Source organism: Microcaecilia unicolor, chromosome 6 (genome assembly GCF_901765095.1).
Source record: "Microcaecilia unicolor chromosome 6, aMicUni1.1, whole genome shotgun sequence".
In the NCBI taxonomy this organism is placed as follows: domain Eukaryota; kingdom Metazoa; phylum Chordata; class Amphibia; order Gymnophiona; family Siphonopidae; genus Microcaecilia; species Microcaecilia unicolor.
In genome coordinates, this window is record NC_044036.1 from 1,903,879 (window position 1) to 1,926,986 (window position 23,108).

A 23,108-nucleotide genomic window follows, 5' to 3' on the forward strand; every position below is an offset into this window, starting at 1 on the left:
TCGGCCAGGGCCCAAGGGCTCACGACCAACCCAACGGATTACATCATCAGATCAATGAAATTTTAAGTGACTTTCCTGCTTATAATCGAAAGAGAAAAACGCCTATATTGCAACCCGAATCGGGAGATGGGCATCTTTCTCCCGTGGGCGCCCAAATCGGTATAATCGAAAGCCGATTTTGGGCGTTTCCAACTGCAATCCATCGCAGAAACGGGTAAAGTTGACGGGGGCATGTCGGAGGCCTGGTGAAGGCGGAACTAGGGCGTGGTTATCGGCCGAGGAGAGTTGGGCGTCTTTAGCTGATAATAAAAAAAAGGCGTTTTTACCGTGATTTTGGGTCACTTTTTTTGGACCCTTTTTTTTCACAAACAAGTTCCAAAAAAGTGCCCCAACTGACCAGATGACCACTGGAGGGAATCGGGGATGACCTCCCCGGACTCCCCCAGTGGTCACTACCCCCTCCCACCCAAAAAACAAACTTTTTTTTCCAGCCTGTATGCCAGCCTCAAATGCCGTACCCACCTCCATGACAGCAGAATGTGTTCTATCCTCTGACAGCCTTTCCCTGGTTCTGATGTGGCTCTCGGGTGAGTGTGACACCTTTTCTGTTAAGGGCACTGCAGAGTCAGATCAGCAATGCATTGTGGTGGGTGTAGGGTATTGGGCTCCGTGATTCCACTAGCTTGTGGCAAATGCTCACGATGTTGGTAGTCGGTAGGCTCTACTCCCTGTCAGGTTCTCAGGTTCAGGAGCAAACGTGAGCCCTTGGGCTGCTGCCGAGGAGCGACAGCAGCAGGCAAAACCCACCAACCAACGTTGGGCAAGCACACCGGCATCGGAAGGAACTGCAGGCACCGCCCAGCGAGCCGGAACACACGGACTGGAATCCCCCGGACTGGAGGACACAGAACTGGAACACTGGACTGCAATCCCCAGGACTGGAGGACACCGGACCGGAACACACTGGACTGGAGCGCACCAGACTGGAACACACACCGGACCGGAACACACTGGACTGGTCTGTACAGCTTCACCTGCGCTTGGCCACTACCCCCCAAGTGTTGAGCCCTTGGGTTCGAGTGGCCGGCAGGACTTACCGGATACCGGATGACACAGGGACCAGGACTGGAAACAGAAGTACTCCTAAACCTAAACTGATCTACGTGCTCCAAAGCCCTAAACCAGCAGGAGAGTTCCTAACAGTAAACTGACAAAAGGACTTCCTAAGCCCTATACTAAACAGGAGCTCCTAAGCCCTGCTCAACAAAGGGACTTCCTAAGCCCTAAACTAACAGAGCAGGGAACTAAACACAAAGCTAACACAGGTGCTACTAAGCACCAAGCTACAAGCAGAGCTCTACACTAACAAGCTAAACACAAAACTAACAAGCTACCTAAGCACTGCTCTAGCAAGCTAGATACAAAACTAACAAGGAGTTCCCTAAGCCCTACCCTAGCAAGCGAGACACAAAACTAACAAGGTGCTTCCTAAGCACTAATCTGGCAAGCTAGACACCAAACTAACAAGGTGCTTCCTACAGCACCAAAACCCAAACAGCAAAGACTGCAATGCTCCCAATAGCACAAACACCAGGAGTACTTCTAACAGCAAAATCTGTAGTGTTCCTAACAACATCAAACCCTGAAGTACTTCTAACAGTAACAGAGCTTCCAAAGCCCTACACACAGCAATGCTTCCAAAACCAAGAGGGAAAAGCAGTGGAACCATAAGGGAAAAGCAGGAAAGCTAAACACACAAACACTAGTGCACACTGCACTAACACTAACCTGGACCTTAGCAAAAGCAAGCAGGGAAACTAGACACAAAGTGCACACTGCACCACCCTACCTAAAGCAAACACCACCGTTGCAAAGGCCCTGAAGGAAACAACACCACTTCCTTATCAAGGCCCTCCCTGATGATGTCACACTCCCTAGCCCCAGGCAACAGCACACTGACCCAGAGAGGCCCAACCCACACCAATGCAAAACTGTGAAGCACTTGAAGCCAGTACACCCAAAGAGAGGTAGAGCTAACTCAGTCCACCCACACAGCTGTGGTAAAGTGAAACAATTAGAGTCATGCTGCTGGAAGCTGCCAGCACAGAGAGAGAGAACCAGCTGCTCAGAAAGGACAAACAAAAGAAACAGAAGCCAGCTAAGCTGACCACAAGGAAAAAGGTAAGTTTGAGAGGGGTTCTGACCCCAATCATAACACTCCCATGGTGCTTTTCCCCCTGCTTACTGGGTCAGAGTGTGCCCTGTTTTGTTTCCAGTAGTCCATGAGGTAGTGGCCATTTTTGTAAGCCAGTTTTAGATCTCTTTCACGTGTTAGCCACGTTAGAGAACTTAGTTCTTACCTTGAATGTGGCTGAAAGAGGGCATTGTACAGCATTCTGCCAGCTCTGACCTACCGCTAATCTCAGTACCAGCGAGACTCGTTGCCAGTGGGGCACAACCTCTGATCTGCAGTTAACTGTGAGTAAGCGTGCTTATTCCAATAAAGGACGTTTTCGGAGAGATTAGTCTTCAGGTGTCAACTGGTGTGCCAAAGTTATATAGCAGCAACAAGTCCTAGAGGCCTGCGTGTATGCAGGTCCCTGGAGCACTTTTAGTGGGTACCGCAGTGCACTTCAGCCAGGTGGACCCAGGCCCATCCCCCCCTAACTGTAACACTTGTGCTGGTAAATGGGAGGCCTCCAAAACCCACTGTACCCACATGTAGGAGCCCCCTTCACCCTTAAGAGCTATGGTAGTGTTGTACATTTGTGGGTAGTGGGTTTTGGGGGAGGGGGGTTGGGTGCTCAGCACCCGTGGTAAGGGAGCTATGCATGTGGGAGCGTTGTCTGAAGTCCACCGCAATGAATTCTAGGGTGCCCAGTTGGTGTCCTGGCATGTCAGGGGGGTGAGTGTACTACGAATCGTGGCCCCTCCCACGACCAGATGGCTCGGATTAGGAAGTTTTTGAGCTGGGCGTTTTTAGTTTCCATTATCGCTAAAAAAACCAAACGCCCAGCTGAAAAACGTCCATTTTTTCGAAAATACGGTCTGTCCCACCTCTTCACGTACCCATTTTTGGAGATAGACACCCATGGAGATAGGCGTTCGCGTTCGATTATGCCCCTCTTTGAATTCCCTGATTTCTAGCTGCTTACATTTTAAAACTATACATTGTGGTCTCTTTTCCAAAAGATTTTATTCTTTATACTGAATTATCCATTTATATCATGAGCTGTTTTATGCACTGCTAATGTTATACAAATGTTCACCATGCTAGGGAAAACTTTTATATTTTTCAAATTGCTATATAACACCGTCTCCGAAGTTTAGTATAACAGTTAATTGCAACTGCTTTAAGTAAGAAAGAACCTACAGGCCCCAATGTCCTGTATTAACACCCTATGGCTGATACCAAGCTTATTGCTGCAACAAAGGAAAAAGATTATGTTCCTATGTATTTTCCAAAAACACTATAACAGTGCCTTTATATATGATCTAGATCTATTACACCCAGCAGTAAGATAATAGCAAAACTATTATCTTGCTCATAATTATAAAACTACAGCAGGTTAAACAGTGCAACACTCATAATTATAATGCTCTTGAGTTTGCAGTAGTTATTCATTATTTGGCCAATATTAATCCTTTTTAAATGCTAAAATGAAATATTTGTTCCCTATTAATACCAGTTTCAGCTATATTTATACAATCAAAGCTGATCATTAGTCAAACTTTGATTGAACATTTTCTTTCCCCCGCCTTCCAGCATTAGCTTTGTAATAATGATATATTAATTGACTACAATCACACACCAAAATTTGTTGATTCCATTATATGACACACAGATTTGAATAAATTCACATGTTTCCAAGTCTTGCTCCGCCCTAGAGGGGTAGTTCTAGGATAGTTAGGCCCCTTGGGTTGGTTATGATAAAAGGGATTTCCCAACGCTGCATTTCATCAGCATATAATTATGCATTCACCTGCTGACTCTTGCTATGGCCTTGTCCCTCACTATGTCAGAGCACCCCTGTCACCTCAACCCTATACGTCCCCCCACAGAACTCTGAGAGCCCTCTGGAAAGGACGGCCACACCCACTCATAGTCATGTGTGCCGGCTCCCCCCAGGGGGGCCCGGCAAGAGGGGAATGAAGAAATATACTAGCCCTTGCTCTCAGTGAAGTACAGGCCAATGGCCCAGGCTAAGGGCTAGGCCTCTTGAAATCCAAAAATCATCTCTGATACAAAATATATTTCACTGCAGCTCAAGCTGAAATGAGTTCCCAGAGAGCTAGGCCTGTAAAAATCAGAGATCACATTTGACACAGTTACATTTCACTGTAGCAAGTGCTGAGCTGGAAAGGGAGGGGGGCATTTGCTCTTGTCCACAATCCTGAGACTGGCACCTACAAGACGTCATGAGCAAGATTGTTGTGGTTATGTAGAGATAGTACTGGGTCAGCTGCACCCCGGGTGAGAACATCCAAGGGGGGGGGGGGGCTAGTGGAAGGTTTGGGAACATATGAAGTCATTTTGATCAACTGATAAGGGCCAAGAGCCCTGGTGACAAAGCTAGGGTCCGTTGAAATGAATAGGGTTAAAATGATATATAAGGAACAGTCTGAGGGGTATTAGATGCAGAAGTCTTCAGAAGGCTGGAGAGAGAGACGTGTCGTGAACTGCTGTACCATCATATGAATGGTGAGATGCCTGTATCATCTTTGGGTGAGATGACAATGCTAATAAACTATACTTTACCTACTAAATACTGGGCTCCTTTCTAATTGGGGAGGTTGCTACTGCCTGACGGTGTAAATCTGTCATGAGCAGATACAAGGTTGGGGTGATTAAGTATATAGAGGGGATTTGCAGTTCAATCCAGGATAGTAGAGAGAGCCCATGGCTTCCGCTGCCCAAACGGGTGAGGCAGACCTTATTAAATAAACAGTTTTGGAGGGCTCACATTTACCACCACAAGTGTAACAGGTAGGGGAGGAAATGGGCCTGGGTCTGCCTGCTTGAAGTGCACTGTACCCACTAAAACTGGTCCAGGGACCTGCATACTGCTGCGATGGACCTGAGTATGACATTTGAGGCTGGCAAAAAAATATTTTTAAAGAATTTTTTTGAGGGTGGGAAAGAGTTAGTGACCACTGGGGGAGTAAGGGGAGGTCATCCCCGATTCCCTCCGGTGGTCATATGGTCAGTTTGGGCACCTTTTTGTGGCTTGGTCGTAACAAAGAAAGGACCAAGTAAAGTTGTCCAAGTGCTTGTCAGGGACGCCCTTCTTTTTTCGATTATGGGTCGAGGACACCCATGTGTTAGGCACGCCCAAGTCCCGCCTTCGCTACGCCTCCAAGAGGCCCCCGGGAACCCCGTGACGGAAAGCAGTTAGGGACGCCCAAAATCGGCTTTTGATTATGCCGATTTGGGCGACCCTGGGAGAAGGATGCCCATCTTCCGATTTGTGTCGAAAGATGGGCATCCTTCTCTTTCAAAAATAAGCCTGCACGTTTTTTTAATGATTTTACCTCTGTAATTAATTTAGATTTTTAAATGCCAAATCAGTTTTTGCTTCAGATTGCTTTGTGCTTCTTAATCTTTTAAGCAAACTAACTCTGACCCCTAACAGGAAGTATAAAATAGCTTGCCAGATCAGTGGCGTCCTGTTTCATGCTAAATAAAGAGTTACCTTGTAAGAAGGAATTCTGCTGTCACCTGTAAGTCACTGTTTTTTTTTCATATTGGCATTGGTTCCTTTTTACTAAACCCCTTTTGTATTTTTGTTGTTCTTAGCCTGTGCTGCAGCTTTCTGCTGTTTTTATTTGGATTAACTATTAGGTGTAAGTGCCCTTTGGGACCCTAATAGGTGTGTGTCACTTTTGTTTCTTTTGAGAGCTTTTGTAAGATTTTTTAAATGTTTGCTCTGTCCTCTAAGATGTCTTGTTATAAGGAGAGTGTTAATTTGTATGGGATTTGTTTTATTTATATGTGTATTAATATCTGTGATGATTTATTTTTGAACTAGAGTTTGAGTTTGGTATATTCATTTATAATAGTTTTATTTAATTATTTTTAGTAAATTTATGTTTTTATACCTTTTGCCATACAGTTGTAGTCCCTGACGCAGCATTTAGGAAGAAGAAAATTAGCCACGGTGGGATTTTAATTTTAAGTGGTGTGAAGAAAAGCCTTTTGAAGAACTGAAGATGCGTGTTCTGCTTTTGTGGACTCCAATGACACTGCAGCGAATTTCCAAGCTTGGTCGAAGGGAGGTCTGGCTTCCTTCGTAGGAGGTTCTCAGCTGGTGGGGCTTGAGGATCCTCACCAGTTACAGAAAGTGTCATGGTCAGTGTTAGATTTGCTGGGGCCCAGGGCAGAAAATAGGAAGGGGGCCCCCAATCCCCTCTCCTTCCTACCTGCCATTACTACCACACACATATAGACCCTCACCAAATACAGAACAAGAGATCACAAATTAGAAATAAAAATATGTGGACAAAAATTAAACTGGGAACCCCAAAAAGATAAACTTCAGTTTTACTGAAACACTGGAGAAACATAAACAGAAACGTATTTCTTTTTCTATTGAACATAATACAAAATATAAGAACATAAGTACTGCCATACTGGGACAGACCATCAAGCCCAGCATCCTGTTTCCAACATTGGGCAATCTAGCGTGGTAGACATAGGCGGTCGGTGGCCCAACTGTTTGGGGAGGCTAAAGGGGGTGGGGACAGGGGTGGAGCTTAAATCCATAATTGTCTGATAACACACAGAAAAAAATAAATAAAAATAAAAGTCACAATTAATACCTTTTATTAAATTTAGATATTAGATATGTATCATATGTCAAAGAATAAAGAGGTTGCTCAAAGCATACTCTAAGCACAATCGCTCAACTGCAAAACACTATGCACAACTTTGTGCAAAAACACACTCAGAACCTTACTGTACCATAAATATTACACTGGGCAGAACCTAATACACTAATATACCACCCATACGGAAAATGCAGACCGTCAACAATATGAAACAAGGGATCATATCATCACAATTCTCATGTAGAGCCACAAAACACCCTAATTCATGTTTAATGTGGGATAAAATGCCATAAATAAGTAAATAAATATAAACTTTTAATGTTGAACACCTGATTCTCAAAGTGGACATATTCCAAACACTATAATGAAAATAAAATGATCTTTTCTACCTTTGTTGTCTGGTTGTCTGATTCTGCTGCTATCTGTTCTCAGTGCAGGTCAGGAAGTCATCCTCAGGGTTGCCAGGTGGAAATTTTTTTTCCAGCCCAATCCAGCCCAAAAAACAGCCCAAAACCCGCCCAAACACAAACCCCGCCCCTGACACCCCCACCCCCGCGTCATCACCCCCGCCCCCGCCGTCATCAACCCCGCCCCGCCGTCACCGGCCCCGCCTCCCACGTCACCGGTCCCGCCTCCCCGTCATCGGCCCCGCCTCCCACGTCATCGGCCCCGCCTCCCCGTCATCGGCCCCGCCTCCTACGTCATCGGCCCCGCCTCCCACGTCACTAACCCCGCCCAAAAATGTCACTAACCCCGCCCCCCCGCGGCCGAAAAAACCGCCCTGAAGCCCAAAAACAGCCCAAAAAACCGCAACCCGCCGCGGGCAAAAATTTCCCGCGGCGGGTCGCGGAAAACCGCCCAATTGGGCGGTAAAACCGCCCACCTGGCAACACTGGTCATCCTCCTTAAATATCTCCCTGGCAACCCAGCCAACCCCCACCCCTACCCCTGCTCTCCCAGCAGTAAGGTAAACAAACCATACACCAATTTCTACAATTGGTTACACAAGGCTAGAGGGCTTTCACTGCAGCTCCTGCTGTGAGGATGGAGGTAAATGAACAATTTAAACCTCTCAGAGCACAGCAGGGGAGGCTTAGCCTGTCCAAGCCTCTTATACCGGGTGCCTATGGTGGTAGACCACTATTCTACCATGTTGTGGGATCAAGCCTGTGCTGCTGCTGCTGGGACCTCTCAAGATAAGCTATTATCTGCATTCTCTCCATTTTTCTATCTAACTGGAAGTTCTGACTCCCTATTCTGTTTCTCTGTACGTTTTCTGTACTCATTTCAAAAAGAAATTCATACTTTGTCTCTCACTGAATCTTGTGCACTGCTTGCTTTTAAAACTGTGAAACCTCTGATAATTCAATTGTTTACTTGTATTTTGTGCACTCCTCATAGGATTTTAAGACTGTTAAATTTCTAATAATTGACTGTTAGCACTAGTGTTGCCAGAAATCAGAGTTTTATCTGCACCTTGCTACTTGAAAGTTATTTTGTCATAGCCCCCTCCCCCACCTATGCTCTGCAGTAGTACCTGGCCATGGAGGCTGCCTTTGTTTTAAAGTGGAGGTGTAGTAAGGTGGTTTAATATAGCATTGGAGATAGGTTTCACAGCTAACCCACTCTATAGTTCCTTGGTTGTTTAGGCCCTCCCACCCTGCCCCTCAGCCCACCCGTTCCTAGGGTGACACTTTCTATATAGTTTGCCTAATCCATTCTCTATCTCCAACAATATTGGAGCTAAAACACTGTATAACCCAATAACAGGCAAGGAAGAACATTGAACTACACCCACAAAGCAAATCTGAACAGGCTCTTAGATCTCACAGCAAAACCACCCGTTTCCTGTAACTTGCAGAACAGCTGAAGGTAAATACAGGGCCGGGGCTTTAGTAGGCCTCTTTTTTTCTTTGTTCTTTATCCACAGATACAAAAACCTCCTATACTTGAAGTAAGGCAAAGAAACTTTGTGCCCCTAAAGATGCTGTTCTCATTACAGCTTCTGCCTCCATCCAGACTGAATGTTAGTCCAAGGCAAGGATTTGATTTCCTGTGATAAATGTATGCACATTGAAACCCTCAAGAAAAGAAGTACATGAACTAAGAGAGGAGGTGGCAAGACTCGGAAGCATCTGTGTCAACCAGAAATTCATTCCAGAGATGCAGGTTGAAACATTAGCAATCTCCAGCAAAGGGAGAATTGATCTAATGGAGAAAGAGGACAGCTGGACACATGTTAGCAGATCCTGCAAAATCAACCCCCCCCCCCCCCAACTACATCTTCTGTTGAAATGAAGAATCAGTTTGCAGCCCTGAATGTAGAAGAGCTGAAAACATCTCAAGAACAGGAGGAAACTAACACCGCTGGATCGGTGGCCAATAAGAAAAGAAAGATAGTGGTGATTGGTGATTCTCTTGTTAGGGGTACTGAAGCGCCCATCTGCTGACCAGACATGTTTGTCTAGGGAGGTGTGTGTCTGCCTGGTGCCAAGATTCGAGATGTGACAGAAAGTTTGCCAAGACTCATCAAACCTACTGACCACTATCCTATGCTGCTCCTCCATGTTGGCACAAATGATACTGCTAGGTATCCTACTGAACAGATTAAGCGGGATTTCATGGCACTGGGACAGAAGGTGAAGCACTTAGGCATCATCGATCCTTCCTGTTGAAGGTAAAGGCTGGAAGAGGGAAGCTCGTATCCTGGAACTGAATGTGTGACTCGGTGGCTGGTGCCAACGTGAGCGCTTCGGCTTCCTTGACCATGGGATGATTTTCCAAGAGCTACTGAGCGGTGATGGTGTCCATCTATCAAGGAAGGGACAAAGTGTCTTTAGTAACAGATTGGCTAAAGTACTACAGAGGGCTTTAAACTAAATTGGCTGGGGAGGGGTGAGAGAAGCCCCAAAGCCATAATAGCTTATTGCTAGACATTCTCAGATTTCAATTCAGGAATGCCAAATCTCTATATCCACAGTTGTACATTCCTAGTATACCTTTTAAGGATTAGCACAGGGCTATCGCCTACGAAATACGTGTCAGTAAGTGCGCCTGCATTATTTATTCTTTTTAGTAGCCACATGCTAATGGCAACAATAAAGCAGGCCATTAATAGGGAAAATGGTAAATCGGCCATTTTCTGGCTGCAGTATAAATGGCCTTAGCATATGGGGAAAACCTGTGTATTGGCACTCTAAGGCCACTTTCTACTGCAGCTTAGTACAAGGACCCCACAGTGATTTATTTACCTAATATATTGCTTAATATAGCAAGGTTTTAAGGTGGTTTACGGTAATCAGCAAATAAGAATTATAAACAAAATACAATACAAAGAATACAAAAACTAATACAAATAAAACATTGTGATAAAAATGGGAACAAATGTAACTGACCAAGAAAAACAGGCAAACAGGAAAATCAACACTGTGTTCAACTTACAATCTGGAGTCCAACTTCAACAAGAAACCCAGGCGATCATATTCTGAAAAACAAAACCATGAAACAACATTTAAGAAGAAAGCTCATTTTGCAATTCCCAACCTATACATAGAGAATAGCGCGGGGATGGGTACATGTCATTTTCTGTTTTGAAGGCTGTTAATGAATTGGACAGTTATTTATGTTCGAGTGATGCAGACGATGTTTTCATATTTTGGAAAAACAAGCAAAAGTGCTGGCCACCACTGAAAAAAATTTGAACAGGGGATCCTGTGCATTCCTGCTACCTGCACATCTTCTAAGAAGACATTTTCTACTGTAGGAAGGACTGTGGAAGACAGGAGAGCTAGACTGAATCCTGAGCTAGGGCATACACAGTGGGTTTTATTTTGTACCTCTGGAAGTTTTAACAGGGTGGATTAGGGTTCATTGGAGTAGCAGAAGTCAGCTATTGTTGGGACTGGAAGGGTAGAGGGTGGTGGTGGGGGATTATTATAGTTGCTTGTTATCATCGTTTTCTATTTGTGGTTTATAAACAACAGTTGCACAGAATATTGTTCCTTTTTAAACTTTAATAAAAAGATTTAAATATAAAATCATAAGTGTTCGAGGCTTTTGCAAATGAGGACAGAGCCCACGGGGACAAACTTTGTCCCCATGTCATTCTCTACCAGGAGAAGATAGAGGGTCTCCTGTTTGCGCCACTATTTGATGATTGAAGACATTTAGAGTTCCTGAGGAAGTTTTTTAACGAAACCCTGCAGTGTTGGACTCTTGATGCTATAAAAATTGAGACGCTGTTTTGCATTCGTGTGAAGATTACATTTTGGCAAGGTGGCTTTTGTGAGAAGCAATATGTGAAAAAAATAGTTTAACAGCTAAGTTGGAACACCTAAGAAACACAAGGAAAGATAAGTGAACTTTATTTTTCAGAGCCTCTTGAATACTGTAAGGAGTATGGTAAGGAGCATGCAGGAAGAAATAGGCTGGGGAGGAACCCCAGCTACCAAAAAAGGAAAGAAGATACTGGGGAGGGGCCGATCCTGCCCAAGAGGGACATAAGGGTAGAAAACTACAAGTCCCAGAAAGCCCCAGGAGAGCACCTAGTAAAGAGGAGAAATAGGGGGCACATCCCAGAAGCTCCAGAAGGGGGCCAACCAAAAAGGGAGAAAGCTGAGGCTCCACCTTGGTGGAAAAGGTGGTGGAATAAGTGGGCGGGGAAAGAAAAGCCCCAAAGCCCGGTTAATGAGGAAAAAGGGAATCAGCTGCAAGAGGGGTGGGGAGAGGAGAAAATGGACTGGGCTCCTGAGGAGACAGGGGGAGATGAGCCAGAGGAGATGGAACAAGGAGAACCAGAGGATGTACCAGAGGAACCCATGGAACTGTTGGCTCTGACTCCGTCAGAGCAGGAGGTATAGTGGGCTGCCCGGGTCAAGCGGGAGGAGGTCAGGAGAATAAGGCTGACCAAGAGGGTGGGACCCGAGGCTTTGACCCCGCACAAAGCCTGAATGCAATTGGGACTGTGTTTAAAAGAGCCTTACTGCAAGTAGGGCTGTATTTGGAAAAGCAGTGCTGCAATTGGGACTGTGTTTAAAAGAGCCTTACTGCAAGTAGGGCTGTATTTGGAAAAGCAGTGCTGCAATTGGGACTGTGTTTAAAAGAGCCTTACTGCAAGTAGGGCTGTATTTGGAAAAGCAGTGCTGCAATTGAGACTGTGTTTGAAAAGCCTGGCTATATTTTGGGACTGTGTTTGAAAAGCCTGGCTACATTTTGAGACTGTGTTTGAGAAGCCTGGATATATTTTGGGCCTATGTTTTGAGAGACTGTGTTTGAGAAGCCTGGATATATTTTGGGCCTATGTTTTGAGAGACTGTGTTTGAAAAGCCTGGCTATATTTTGGGGACTGTGTTTGAAAAGCCTGGCTATATTTTGGGGGACTGGGTTTGCAAAGCCTGGCTATATTTTGGGGGACTGGGTTTGCAAAGCCTGGCTATGTTTTGAGAGACTGTGTTTGAAAAGCCTGGCTATATTTTGGGGACTGTGTTTGAAAAGCCTGGCTACATTTTGGAGACTGGGTTTGAAAAGCCTGGCTATATTTTGGGCCTGTGTTTGAAAAGCCTGGCTATATTTTGAGACTGTGTTTAAAACAGCCTGGCTCTAGTGAGAGGTATGAGAAAGGCCTGGCTGTAAATTAACCTGTGTTTACACAGCCCTGGCTCTAGTGAGCTGTAGAGAAAAAGCCTGCTGAAGAAAGAAAAAAAGGAAGGACAGGAGCTCTTAGCTGGTGGGGGCAGGGCGCCACCGCCGGGACCAGCAAGAGACTTTCTACAATACATGAACTAATATTTTTTTTTATTAATATATTTCAACATTTCACTACACACTGTGAATATGCAATTGGCATTACACTCAGGAAATCCATAATAAAATAAAGAAAAAAATCTTTAAGGCCTATTTGTCCACAATTAAAGGGAAATTAGATTCCAAGATTACAGAAACATAAATAACATAAAACATTTAAAGAAAATAATATAACGGTTGCTACCGCGGGTTACCGACCCTAGCCTGCTAATTAGGGAGGGCATATAACATTCATATCTACTCTAGCATCAAGAAATTCTTTTAACTGTTTTGGGTCTACAAACTGAAAGTGTTTACCCTCAAGCAGTAAATTACTTGTACAAGGAAATCTTAATACAAAGTTTATTCCCATTGCCAACACTCTAGGGCGCTGCTCCAAAAAAGCCCTGCGCCTAACTTGTGTAGGCTTTGAGAGATCTGGAAAAATACGGACCTTTGAGCCCAAAAACAAGTTTTCTAAATGTCTTAAAGAAAGTCTTAAAACAGCATTGCGATCAGGCTCCAGCACAAAAGTGACCGGCATAGTTGACCTCTGAGTGATAATTTCCAGTGAACTCTCCAGGAATGAGATCAGATTCATTCCATCCCCCACTACTGGGGGGTTTCCATCAACCCCCTTCGGGTTCCAGATGTAATAGGCCCGTGTTATGGGGGGTAGCGAATCCTTATCCATTCCAAGAATGTCTACCATATACTACTACTACTACTTAGCATTTCTATAGCGCTGCCAGGGTTACGCAGCGCTGTACAAGTTTAAACATGGGGAAGGACAGTCCCTGCTCAAGAGAGCTTACAATCTAAAGGTAACAAACTATGTAGTAAGAGTAGGTATCATGAATGGGGAAGGTGGTTAGGCGCCAAAAGCAAGGGAGAAGAGATGGGCTTTGAGTAAGGACTTGAAAATGGTCAGGGAGGGCGCATGGCGTATGGGCTCGGGAAGTCATATACTTTTTTACCATTGCCACAGGTGGAATTAGAGGAGATTTGGGAAAGTTAAGAAACCTAAGGTTAAGTCTCCTAGCCTGATTCTTCAGATACTCCATTCGTTTATGCAGAAAACTATTGTCCTTAACCAATACAGTTTCTAAAGTTCCCATTTCTTGCAATTTAGTGTTCACATTTTCCAATTTCAAAGATTGCTGTGCAGTCACTTGCGCTTGGAGTAGCGCAGCTTCAGAAAGGATTTTTATATCATCAGTATTTTCTTTTAATGTAGTTTGCATAAAGGTTTGAATGTTATAAACCATGTCCCATAGTAACTCTAATGTCACAATTGCTGGTCTAACCACACCACCAGCAACAGGGAGGGATTGAGGTTGAGCCTCAGCACGAGACAATCTAGAAACAATATCCTGAGGAAATACCTGTAGAGCTGTTTCAATTAGTAATTCTCGTGGTTGAGGTCCGTTCTCAGTCGCTGCAGACCTTCCCTCGAACAGGTTAGGATGAACCCTTTCGGTTTCCGTCGCTGCTCGGGCTGCTAGCAACTCCCTCCCAGGCTGAGGTGGAGCAATACGCTCCACGGGGCTCAGGGAAGCCCCGTTAGCGCTCTCAATCGACGCATCGAGAGTTGCAGTAGGGGTCGAAGTTCCTACCCTCCTCTCCTCCTTCCTGTACACATTAATTGATCTGATTTGCTTATTTTTTTTTGTCTATTAGATTGTAAGCTCTTTGAGCAGGGACTGTCTTTCTTCTATGTTTGTGCAGCGCTGTGTACGCCTTGCAGCGCTATAGAAATGCTAAATAGTAGTAGTAGTTCCCCGACGACCTGGTTGTTGCTTCAGAAATTGCAAAGTCGTCTGCCTCCACGCTGAAGATGTTTCAGGAACCAAGGGATGTTCCTTAACCTTTCCCGTCCGTTTCCCCATCGGAAAAGACGAGGCTACAGCGCCAGCGAAGAAGGTGATCAGCAGAGCAACCTCAGGAGCCAACACAGGTGCGTCCGTTCACAGCGCCATCTTGGAATCAGCTCCACGAACTAATATTTTTGAGTCGTGTTTTGTGAGAGGGACAGCGGTACTAGGGGTACAAGTTTGATGTGTACATTTGACATTAATTTTGCAGTTTCAGAGCACCATTGTGGTTTTTGAGAAGGAAGTGTATAGATAAAAGAAAAATATAAAAAATTCACAGAGAGGCTCTATGATTGAGTAGCTCAACCGCCCTTTGAGATTTACAAAAACAAGTGTGATTTCTCGTTTTTGGGTAAGTTAATACTCTGAGAGCCCTCCAAAAATACTTAGCATTAATGCTATAGTATATTCAACACAGACTGGGTCGGATGTGCATCAAACTTTTATTGTACTCCCGTATCCACATTTTTAGTCTCTGGTTTATTGTTTGTATTCTCTACCTATACACATGGGCTGCTCCTTGTGCCTGTCAGGGTCAGAAATGAGAATATAAAAATAGTAGACGTCTACAGATTTGGACCATTTTACTAACCCAACCTACCCAGTTTCCTGTGCCTACACTATTTTAACCCAAGTTATCATCCTTTCTTCCCCCTAACACGAGGATAGTTTTTTTTTACCTGGTTACCAGCATCCTTTGTGGTACTATTCTGCAGTACAGAAGTTCTGGTTCAAGTTGATTCATTATGTCACTGACACTCTAAGCTTAGTAGGGGCTGGCTCAGTAGGTCAATTACTGCTAGATCAACCAGGTGCCTTCAGGGGCCAAGGGAAGAGTACCATTTTTTACTTATGAAAATGACTTTAGTAGCGAGAAAATGCATAATGCAGTACTGCGTGTCCCGGGGAAACACTGACTTATTGGCACTGGAGGAACACGTTTCACCTTTTGGCACAGTGAGAAACCCAGGATGTTCATGGGTCACCTAAGTGAGCAGGGTATCCCTTCATGTTCAAGTATACAGCGCTGCGTACGTCTAGTAGCGCTATAGAAATGATAAGTAGTAGTAGTAAGTAAAAAAAAAAGCAGTTTCACTGGGTTTGGGAGCCTTAGTTATGCACCTTACATCCCCAAGGTCAAAGTCTTTTGCTCAATACTCTATGAGTTCTGACAGTCTGCTGGGGTGGAAGAGTAGGTGGGGAGGGTTTTAATCGGAGGGGGGAGTTGCTTTATTTAGAGCATTTGTTACAAACCATCCAGTGGGATGATGGCATCACAAGACTAGATCTAGGCACTTTGATTTGCTGATGACCTCCTATTAGTGTTGACTAACCCTCGTCCCTCCTTTGTTCAGTTATTGTTATTGAATTTGGGTTCTTGTCCGGCTTTAGTCTTAGTATGCAGAAATCCCTGGTTCTGCCCCTGCAATTGGAGATTCGAAAGCAGTGGGTAGGGGCTTTCCCTTTAACACGGGTTGATGATCGTATCAAATACTTGGGGATCCATATCCCCAGGGACTTGAAGCTGCTGTATTCTATTAACATATTCCCCGCTTCTTTCTTCCACAGCCACCAAATTGAAAAGTTGGCAGACATTTCCTCTCTCTTTATTGGGTAAGATCGCTTTATATAACATGATAGTTGTCCTGAAGTGGCTTTATATTTTTCAGATGCTGCCATTTGTCCTCTCTGGCAGATCCAACTAACAGCTTCGGAAACTTATTACTATATATTTATGGAATGGCAAGTGGACACGTTTGCCCTTCACCTTGGTAGGTCTGCTGAAAGTGAAGGAAGGGTTGGGCCTGCTAAACGTTTGATTGTTTTTCTTTACCTGTAATATGTGTCATCTTAATGATAGAGTAACGTGAGGTAGCATGAAACTAAACATCTTTAGAGATGCAGCTTGTAAGATGACTGCACTTTAGTTATGTTTTGCTTGCACCAATAAAACAGTTGACTTTCAAGTCACCTTTGTCTTTTTTTTTTTAATGAACTGCTGCATCAGACATGGCGATGGCTCTGCAAACTACATGGACTATCCTCCCACATTTCGCCTCTCCTTCTGCTTCACAGCAACCAAAACTTTCCACCAGAACTTACCACAGAAGTGGTGGACAGCTAAAGGATTGTATTATCTTCACCAAGTGCTCTTGGAGAAGAGGACTGTTAAGACATTTGTCTGGATTATTTTTTTTCACCTTCAAGTGCAGAATTACATAGCCTCCTTGCCCGTGGCAGCTATACAGGGGGGCGCTTGGGAGATTCTATCAGAAGCGTTATGTCTGGATGCTCAACTAATAGTGCCAATGACGTGCCACCATAAATATCTTCAGGGCCACCAGACGGCCTTCAATTATGATTTGTTGGCCTCGGCACTGGAGGCTGATCTGGGCTCAACAGTTACCAGTGACCAGATTATGACTTGCCTATCTGGTACCTATCATATTACTCCCAATGTACAACGCTGGAAACTACAATATAAGGATGGTTATGCACATTTCACACCACCGGGTGCCTTCAACTTCATCATGTTTAAAATGTTTTGCCCCTTCTGCGACATTAGACCACATGTTCTTGCACTGTCCTGTTGTGCTGGGGTTTTGGCGACATGTTTTTTCCACGTCTCAACTCAATGGACTGTCTGCTGGAGGCCGCACACTAGAAAGGTGTTTACAGTGACTGTTCCGTTAACTAAAAGTCTGAAATTTTTTGCAGCAAGCGATTTTGATGGGAAAAAAGGTGATCCTGCAGTGCTGGTTACAGTCGGTGGTCCCCACCTTGGCACAGTAGAGAACTTGATTGGCTCCTGATGTTGGAACAACAGGATATTCAGATTCTGGACTTTCCTCCAGGGAAACATTTTCGCCTCACTTGGGAAACTTTCTGGTCATCAATGACTCATGCTTAATTTCTGAGGTTACCCATTTATAAGGTGTTTCTGGCGTGTTGGGGGGGGGGGGGGGATATTATTTTTATATTTTCACCTTTGCCCACAGCGTTTTTTCGGCATTCTGGGAGATAAGTGACTGTCTGATTGATTGTATGTAAGTTTTCAGCTAAAATCTGTTCTATACACACTTTCAACATTTGATTTGTTGTTACTAATGGTCTCTGCTAGGGAGTAGACACAGTGGGACATATATCTTTTTCACGTGGCATTTGTAGTTCTATCGGCACAGCGTTTTTATTCATACTGAACTTATGACTGACACAATCGATTAGTGATGCCATTCAGGAGTATTGTGAATTTCTTTTTTCACTTACACACATTTATAATTATGATATTCTGATTTTGGTCCCAGCGTTTTAGATAAGTGGCGATTTGATTGAGTGAATGCAGATCTTTAGCCAATTTTGCTATCTATTTTGCCATATTTCTGGCGTTTTAGGCAAGCTGGGAGATAAGTGGAGACTTTGCTTTATACACTCCTATCGTAAGAATTATCGCTATTCCTGCATGACTACATACTTATGAGAGATACTATTTCATGCAGGCTATTGATCATTGGTTTCAACATCTCTGAGAGAGCCGTTTTTTCAAGATATCAACTGTATATGTGAGTCCTTTTTCTTTTATCTTTCTTCTTCTTTTTTCCATCTTTCATTATTATTTTTCTTCTTTTCTTTTCCATCCTTCATTATTCATTTAATTATTTTGATACCCCATAATCAATTTTTTTATTCCATGAGCTTATGATCATTCTATTTTTAACATAATTGTTTTTCATTTTTTAGTATATCACAGTTGCTTTTATCATTTTACTCCTCCTTTGGTAGTGGAGAAACATTGAAGAGGTGGGTGTCTTATGCATTTCATTCAGTTTTTGTTTGTATTTACAAGCATGATAATACTATTTAGAACATTGATTTTTTAATGTGATATTTTACTGTATATATATGTATATTTTGATTTATGTGACATATTATCATATATATATATGTATGTTTTGATCTATCTGTTCTTTTATATACATGTAAATTCTGTGGGATTTAGATTGAATTTTTTAATTCTAATTTCAATTTTAACTTTATATTTGATTATTTATTATATATTATTTTGTTTTGTAGCCCCTGAAGCAGCCCAGTAGGGCGAAACACGGCCTGTGTCGGGCTATTGTATGCATATTCTAATTTATTATTAAAATCATTTTTATCCATCAACGATCTGCTTTGTATATTTTCCTATTTGCCATCCAGTCCAGATGATATACTACTCTTTAATTTGTCAATCTGGCTCAGTACATCTACCAGGTTCACAGAGATTTCTTTCAGTTCCTCCGCATCAGCACCCTTGAAAACCATATCCGGTACAGGCAGATCTCTAACATCTTCTTCCGTAAAGACTGAAGGAAAGAATTCATTCATGGGCCGATGATCAGAAGCAAACGCAGGCGGTAGAGGCTATTAGTGCCGTCCTAGCGCCTGCGTTTGCTACCGCCCCATGATCACAGCCCCTGAGTGTATGAAACAACGTACTTGCGGGTGTGTATGAACAACTTAAAAATCTAAAGGTGGACAAAGCAGTGGGACTGGATGGGATCCACACCAGGATATTGAGGGAGCTCAGAGAGGTTCTGGCGGGTCCTGTTAAAGATATATTTAATACATCTTGGAGATGGGAGAAGTTCCATGGGATTGGAGAACGGCGGAGGTGGTCCCTCTTCACAAAAGTGGTGATAGGGAAGAAGCTGGAAACTACAGGCCGGTAAGCCTCACTTCAATTATTGGAAAAGTAATGGAAGCCATGCTAAAGGAAAGGATAGTGAATTTCCTGGAAGCAAATAAGTTGCAAGATCCAGGAAAACATGGTTTTACCAAAGGGAAATCGTGCCAAACGAATCTCATTGAATTCTTTGACTGGGTGACCGGAGAATTAAAAAGGACGTGCTATGGACGTAATCTACTTAGATTTCAGCAAAGCTTTTGACACGGTTCCCCACAGGAGGCTCTTGAATAAACTAGAAGGGCTGAAGATAGGACACGAAGTGGTGAACTGGATTAGGAACTGGTTGACGGGCAGACGCCAGAGGGTGGTGGTAAATGGAGTTCGCTCAGAGGAGAGAAAGGTGAGTAGTGGAGTGCCTCAGGGATTGGTGCTGGGGCCAATTCTATTCAATATATTTGTGAGTGATATTGCCGAAGGCTTACAAGGTAAAGTTTGCCTTTTTGCGGATGACACCAAGATCCTGCCATGAGTGGGAAAGCGCAAGGTACAAATGTAACAAAAATAAATAAAATAAAATAAATTTGCAACAGAGTGGACACCCTAGAGGGAGTGGAAAGCATGAAAAAAGATCTGCGGAAGCTAGAAGAATGGTCTAACTTTTGGCAATTAAAATTCAATGCGAAGAAATGCAAAGTGATGCACTTAGGGAGTAGAAATCCACGGGAGACATATGTGTTAGGCGGTGAGAGTCTGATAGGTACAGACAGGGAGAGGGATCTTGGGGTGATAGTATCTGGGGACCTGAAGGCGATGAAACAGTGTGACAAGGCAGTGGCCGTAGCTAGAAGATTGCTAGGCTGTATAGAGAGAAGTGTGACCAACAGAAGAAAAGAGGTTAATACCCATGTATAAGACGCTGGTGAGGCCCCACCTGGAGTATTGTGTTCAGTTTTGGAGGCCGTATCTTGTGAAGGATGTTAAAAAAATGGAAGCGGTGCAAAGAAAAGCTACGAGAATGGTATGGGATTTGCTTAACAAGACGTATGAGGAGAGACTTGTTGACCTGAACATGTATACCCTGGAGGAAAGGAGAAACAGGGGTGATATGATACAGACGTTCAAATATTTGAAAGGTATTAATCTGCAAATGAACCTTTTCCGCAGAGGGGAAGGCGGTAGAACTAGAGGACATGAAATGAGATTGAAGGGGGGAAACTCAAGAAAAATGTCGGGAAGTATTTTTTCACGGAGAGAGTGGTGGATGCTTGGAATGCCCTCCCGCGGGAGGTTGTGGAGAGGAAAACGGTAACGGAATTCAAACATGCGTGGGATAAACATAAAGGAATCCTCCTCAGAAGGAAGGGATCCTCAGAAGCTTAGCCGGTGGTGGGAGGCAGGGCTGGTGGTTGAGAGGTGGGGATAGTGCTGGGCAGACTATATGGTCTGTGCCCTGAAAAAGACAGGTACAAATCAAGGTAAGGTATACACAAAAAATGGCACATGTGAGTTTATCTTGTTGGGCAGACTGGGTGGACCGTGCAGGTCTTTTTCTGCCGTCATCTACTATGTTACTATGTTCTGAATGCAACTAGCATGCAAATACATGCAAAACATGGCTTTTGGCGCAAGCATCATGCAAATGCATAGTAAACATATTCCTCCCTAATGATCAGCGAGCAGCGTGCCAAATACTGATGTGCTGTCTGCGGCAAACCCTATGCCAGCTCAGGCACTCTTCCGAAGCCTCGGTACCGACAATGCAGGAGGAGGACGCCTCGATGCAGTCGATGTTGATTCGGTCTCCGAAGACTTCGGTGCTGCCGACGCCGATGCACCCGACAAATCTCTCGATGCCGATGCCGTCGAAGCGCCGGAGAACAGAACGTTCCACTGGGCCAATCTCGCTACCCGAGTCCTCTTTTGCAAAAGAGCACAAAGACTACAGGCCTGCGGGCGGTGCCCAGCCCCCAGACACTGAAGACACGAGGCGTGCCTATCAGTGAGCGAGATTACCCGGGCGCACTGGGTGCACTTCTTGAAGCCGCTGGAAGGCTTCGATGTCATGGGCGGAAAAATCGCGCCGGCGAAATCAAAATTCGCGATGATGACACGAGGCACCGAGATAAAAGGGGGAAAAAAACCCGTGCGGGCGGCCAACAAGGCCGCTCCCGAAAGCGAAAGAAAACTTACGCTGGGAAAAAGCTAGAAATACAGGAAAAAGATTGTCTCTCTTTTTTTTTTTTGAAAAACATGAAAGACGCGTGAGGGTCCTCTGAGGGGCACGAAACGGCGGCAAAAACACGACCGTCCCGAGTGCGGACAAAAGAAGACTGACGAACATGAGCCGGTTCGGGCAGAAAGACAACTGCGCATGCGCGGTGCGCATCAGCGCGCGAGGACTAGCAAACGTCTTTGCTAGTGAAGATTCCAATTGGAGGGGGTGCCGTGGACGTCACCCATCAGTGAGAACAAGCAGCCTGCTTGTCCTCGGAGAATACCTTCTACAGGTATGTAGCATTCGCTTTTTCCGAGGACAAGCAGGCTGCTTGTTCTCACTGATGGGGTATCCCTAGCCCCCAGGCTCACTCAAAACAACAAACATGGTCAATTGGGCCTCGCAACGGCGAGGACATAACTGAGATTGACCTAACATCTTATTCAACTAACTGAGAGTGTAGCCTGGAACAGAGCAACGTGCAAGCCGATTATCTAAGCAGGCATCAGATCGATCCAGCGGAGTGGGAACTTGCAGACGAAGTGTTCCTGCAGATATGTGCCAAATTATTATTATTTATTGCATTTGTACCCCACATTATCCCACCTATTTGCAGGCTCAATGTGGCTTACAGAGTGTTGTTATGACATAATCATGACAGGATCTTAGGTACAATCGGTAGTAAGCAGGAGATGTATAAGGGATTAGAGAAGGAAGTACAAATGGGGCAAGCCCGTGATGGATCTAATGGCGATAAGCACCAATGCCAAAGTCCCGTGCTTCTTCAGCAGACAGAGAGATCCTCGCGCGGCGGGGTTGGATGCTTTGGCTCAACCCTGGCCTCCGGGCCTACTGTATGTGTTCCCTCCGTGGCCCTTGATAGGGCGAGTGCTCCTGCGGATTTGGCTGCATCCAGGAGAAGTGGTTCTCGTCGCCCCGGATTGGCCCAGGAGGCCTTGGTATGCAGACCTCCGACAGATGCTCGTAGAGGATCCCCTTCAGTTACCTCTGGTTCCCAACTTGTTGTCACAGGGTCCGGTGACCATGGAGGACGCCGGCCAATTTGGTCTTATGGCCTGGCGATTGAGAGGGCGCAATTGAGAGGCAGAGGCTATTCCAATAAAGTAATTACCACTCTCCTGCAAGCCCACAAGCGTTCCACTTCCGTGGCTTATGCCAGAATTTGGCGCCAGTTTGAAGTCTGGTGTGCATCCAGAGAGATCACACCCCTGCGGACTCCTGTCTCGCCGATTCTGAACTTTTTGCAGGATGGTGTACAAAAAGGCTTGGCCTATAATTCCCTGCGGGTGCAAGTGGCAGCGTTGGCCTCCCTGCGTGGCAAGGTTGAAGGCGTGTCTTTAGCTGCTCATCCGGATGTGGAACGGTTTCTTAGAGGGGTGCTTCGGCTCCGTCCTCCCGTGCGTGCACCTTGTCCAGCTTGGAACCTGGGGCTAGTGCTGAAGGCCCTTCAGGGTATTCCCTTTGAACCGCTTCGGCGTGCTTCAGAGAAAGATTTGACACTGAAGGCCGTCTTGTTAGTGGCCATTACTTCGGCGAGACGGGTGTCAGAGCTCCAGGCGCTGTCCTGTAGAGACCTTTTTCTGCAGTTTTCAGAGTCCGGGGTCACGGTTCGAACCGTGCCTTCCTTCTTGCCTAAGGTGGTTTCAGCGTTTCACCTAAACCAACCTATTTTCTTGCCCTCCTTTGTCGAGGAGGAGTTTCCAGAATCTTTTGGGCAATT

At 44.8% G+C, this 23,108-nt stretch overlaps 1 protein-coding gene across 6 annotated transcripts in view; it reads right to left on the reverse strand.

Moving 5' to 3' along the window:
* The window catches only part of ST3GAL3 (ST3 beta-galactoside alpha-2,3-sialyltransferase 3), a 389,817-nt gene that overhangs the window by 292,102 nt on the left and 74,607 nt on the right, over positions 1-23,108 (reverse strand). For all 6 annotated transcript variants that reach the window (XR_003942436.1, XM_030205792.1, XM_030205795.1 and 3 more), the window contains exon 3: positions 10,270-10,312. Coding sequence is in view for 5 of the 6 variants with exons in the window: in XM_030205792.1 (XP_030061652.1) it covers positions 10,270-10,312 (43 nt within the window). In the remaining variant the exon portion in view is untranslated. The remainder of the gene's footprint in view (positions 1-10,269; positions 10,313-23,108) is intronic.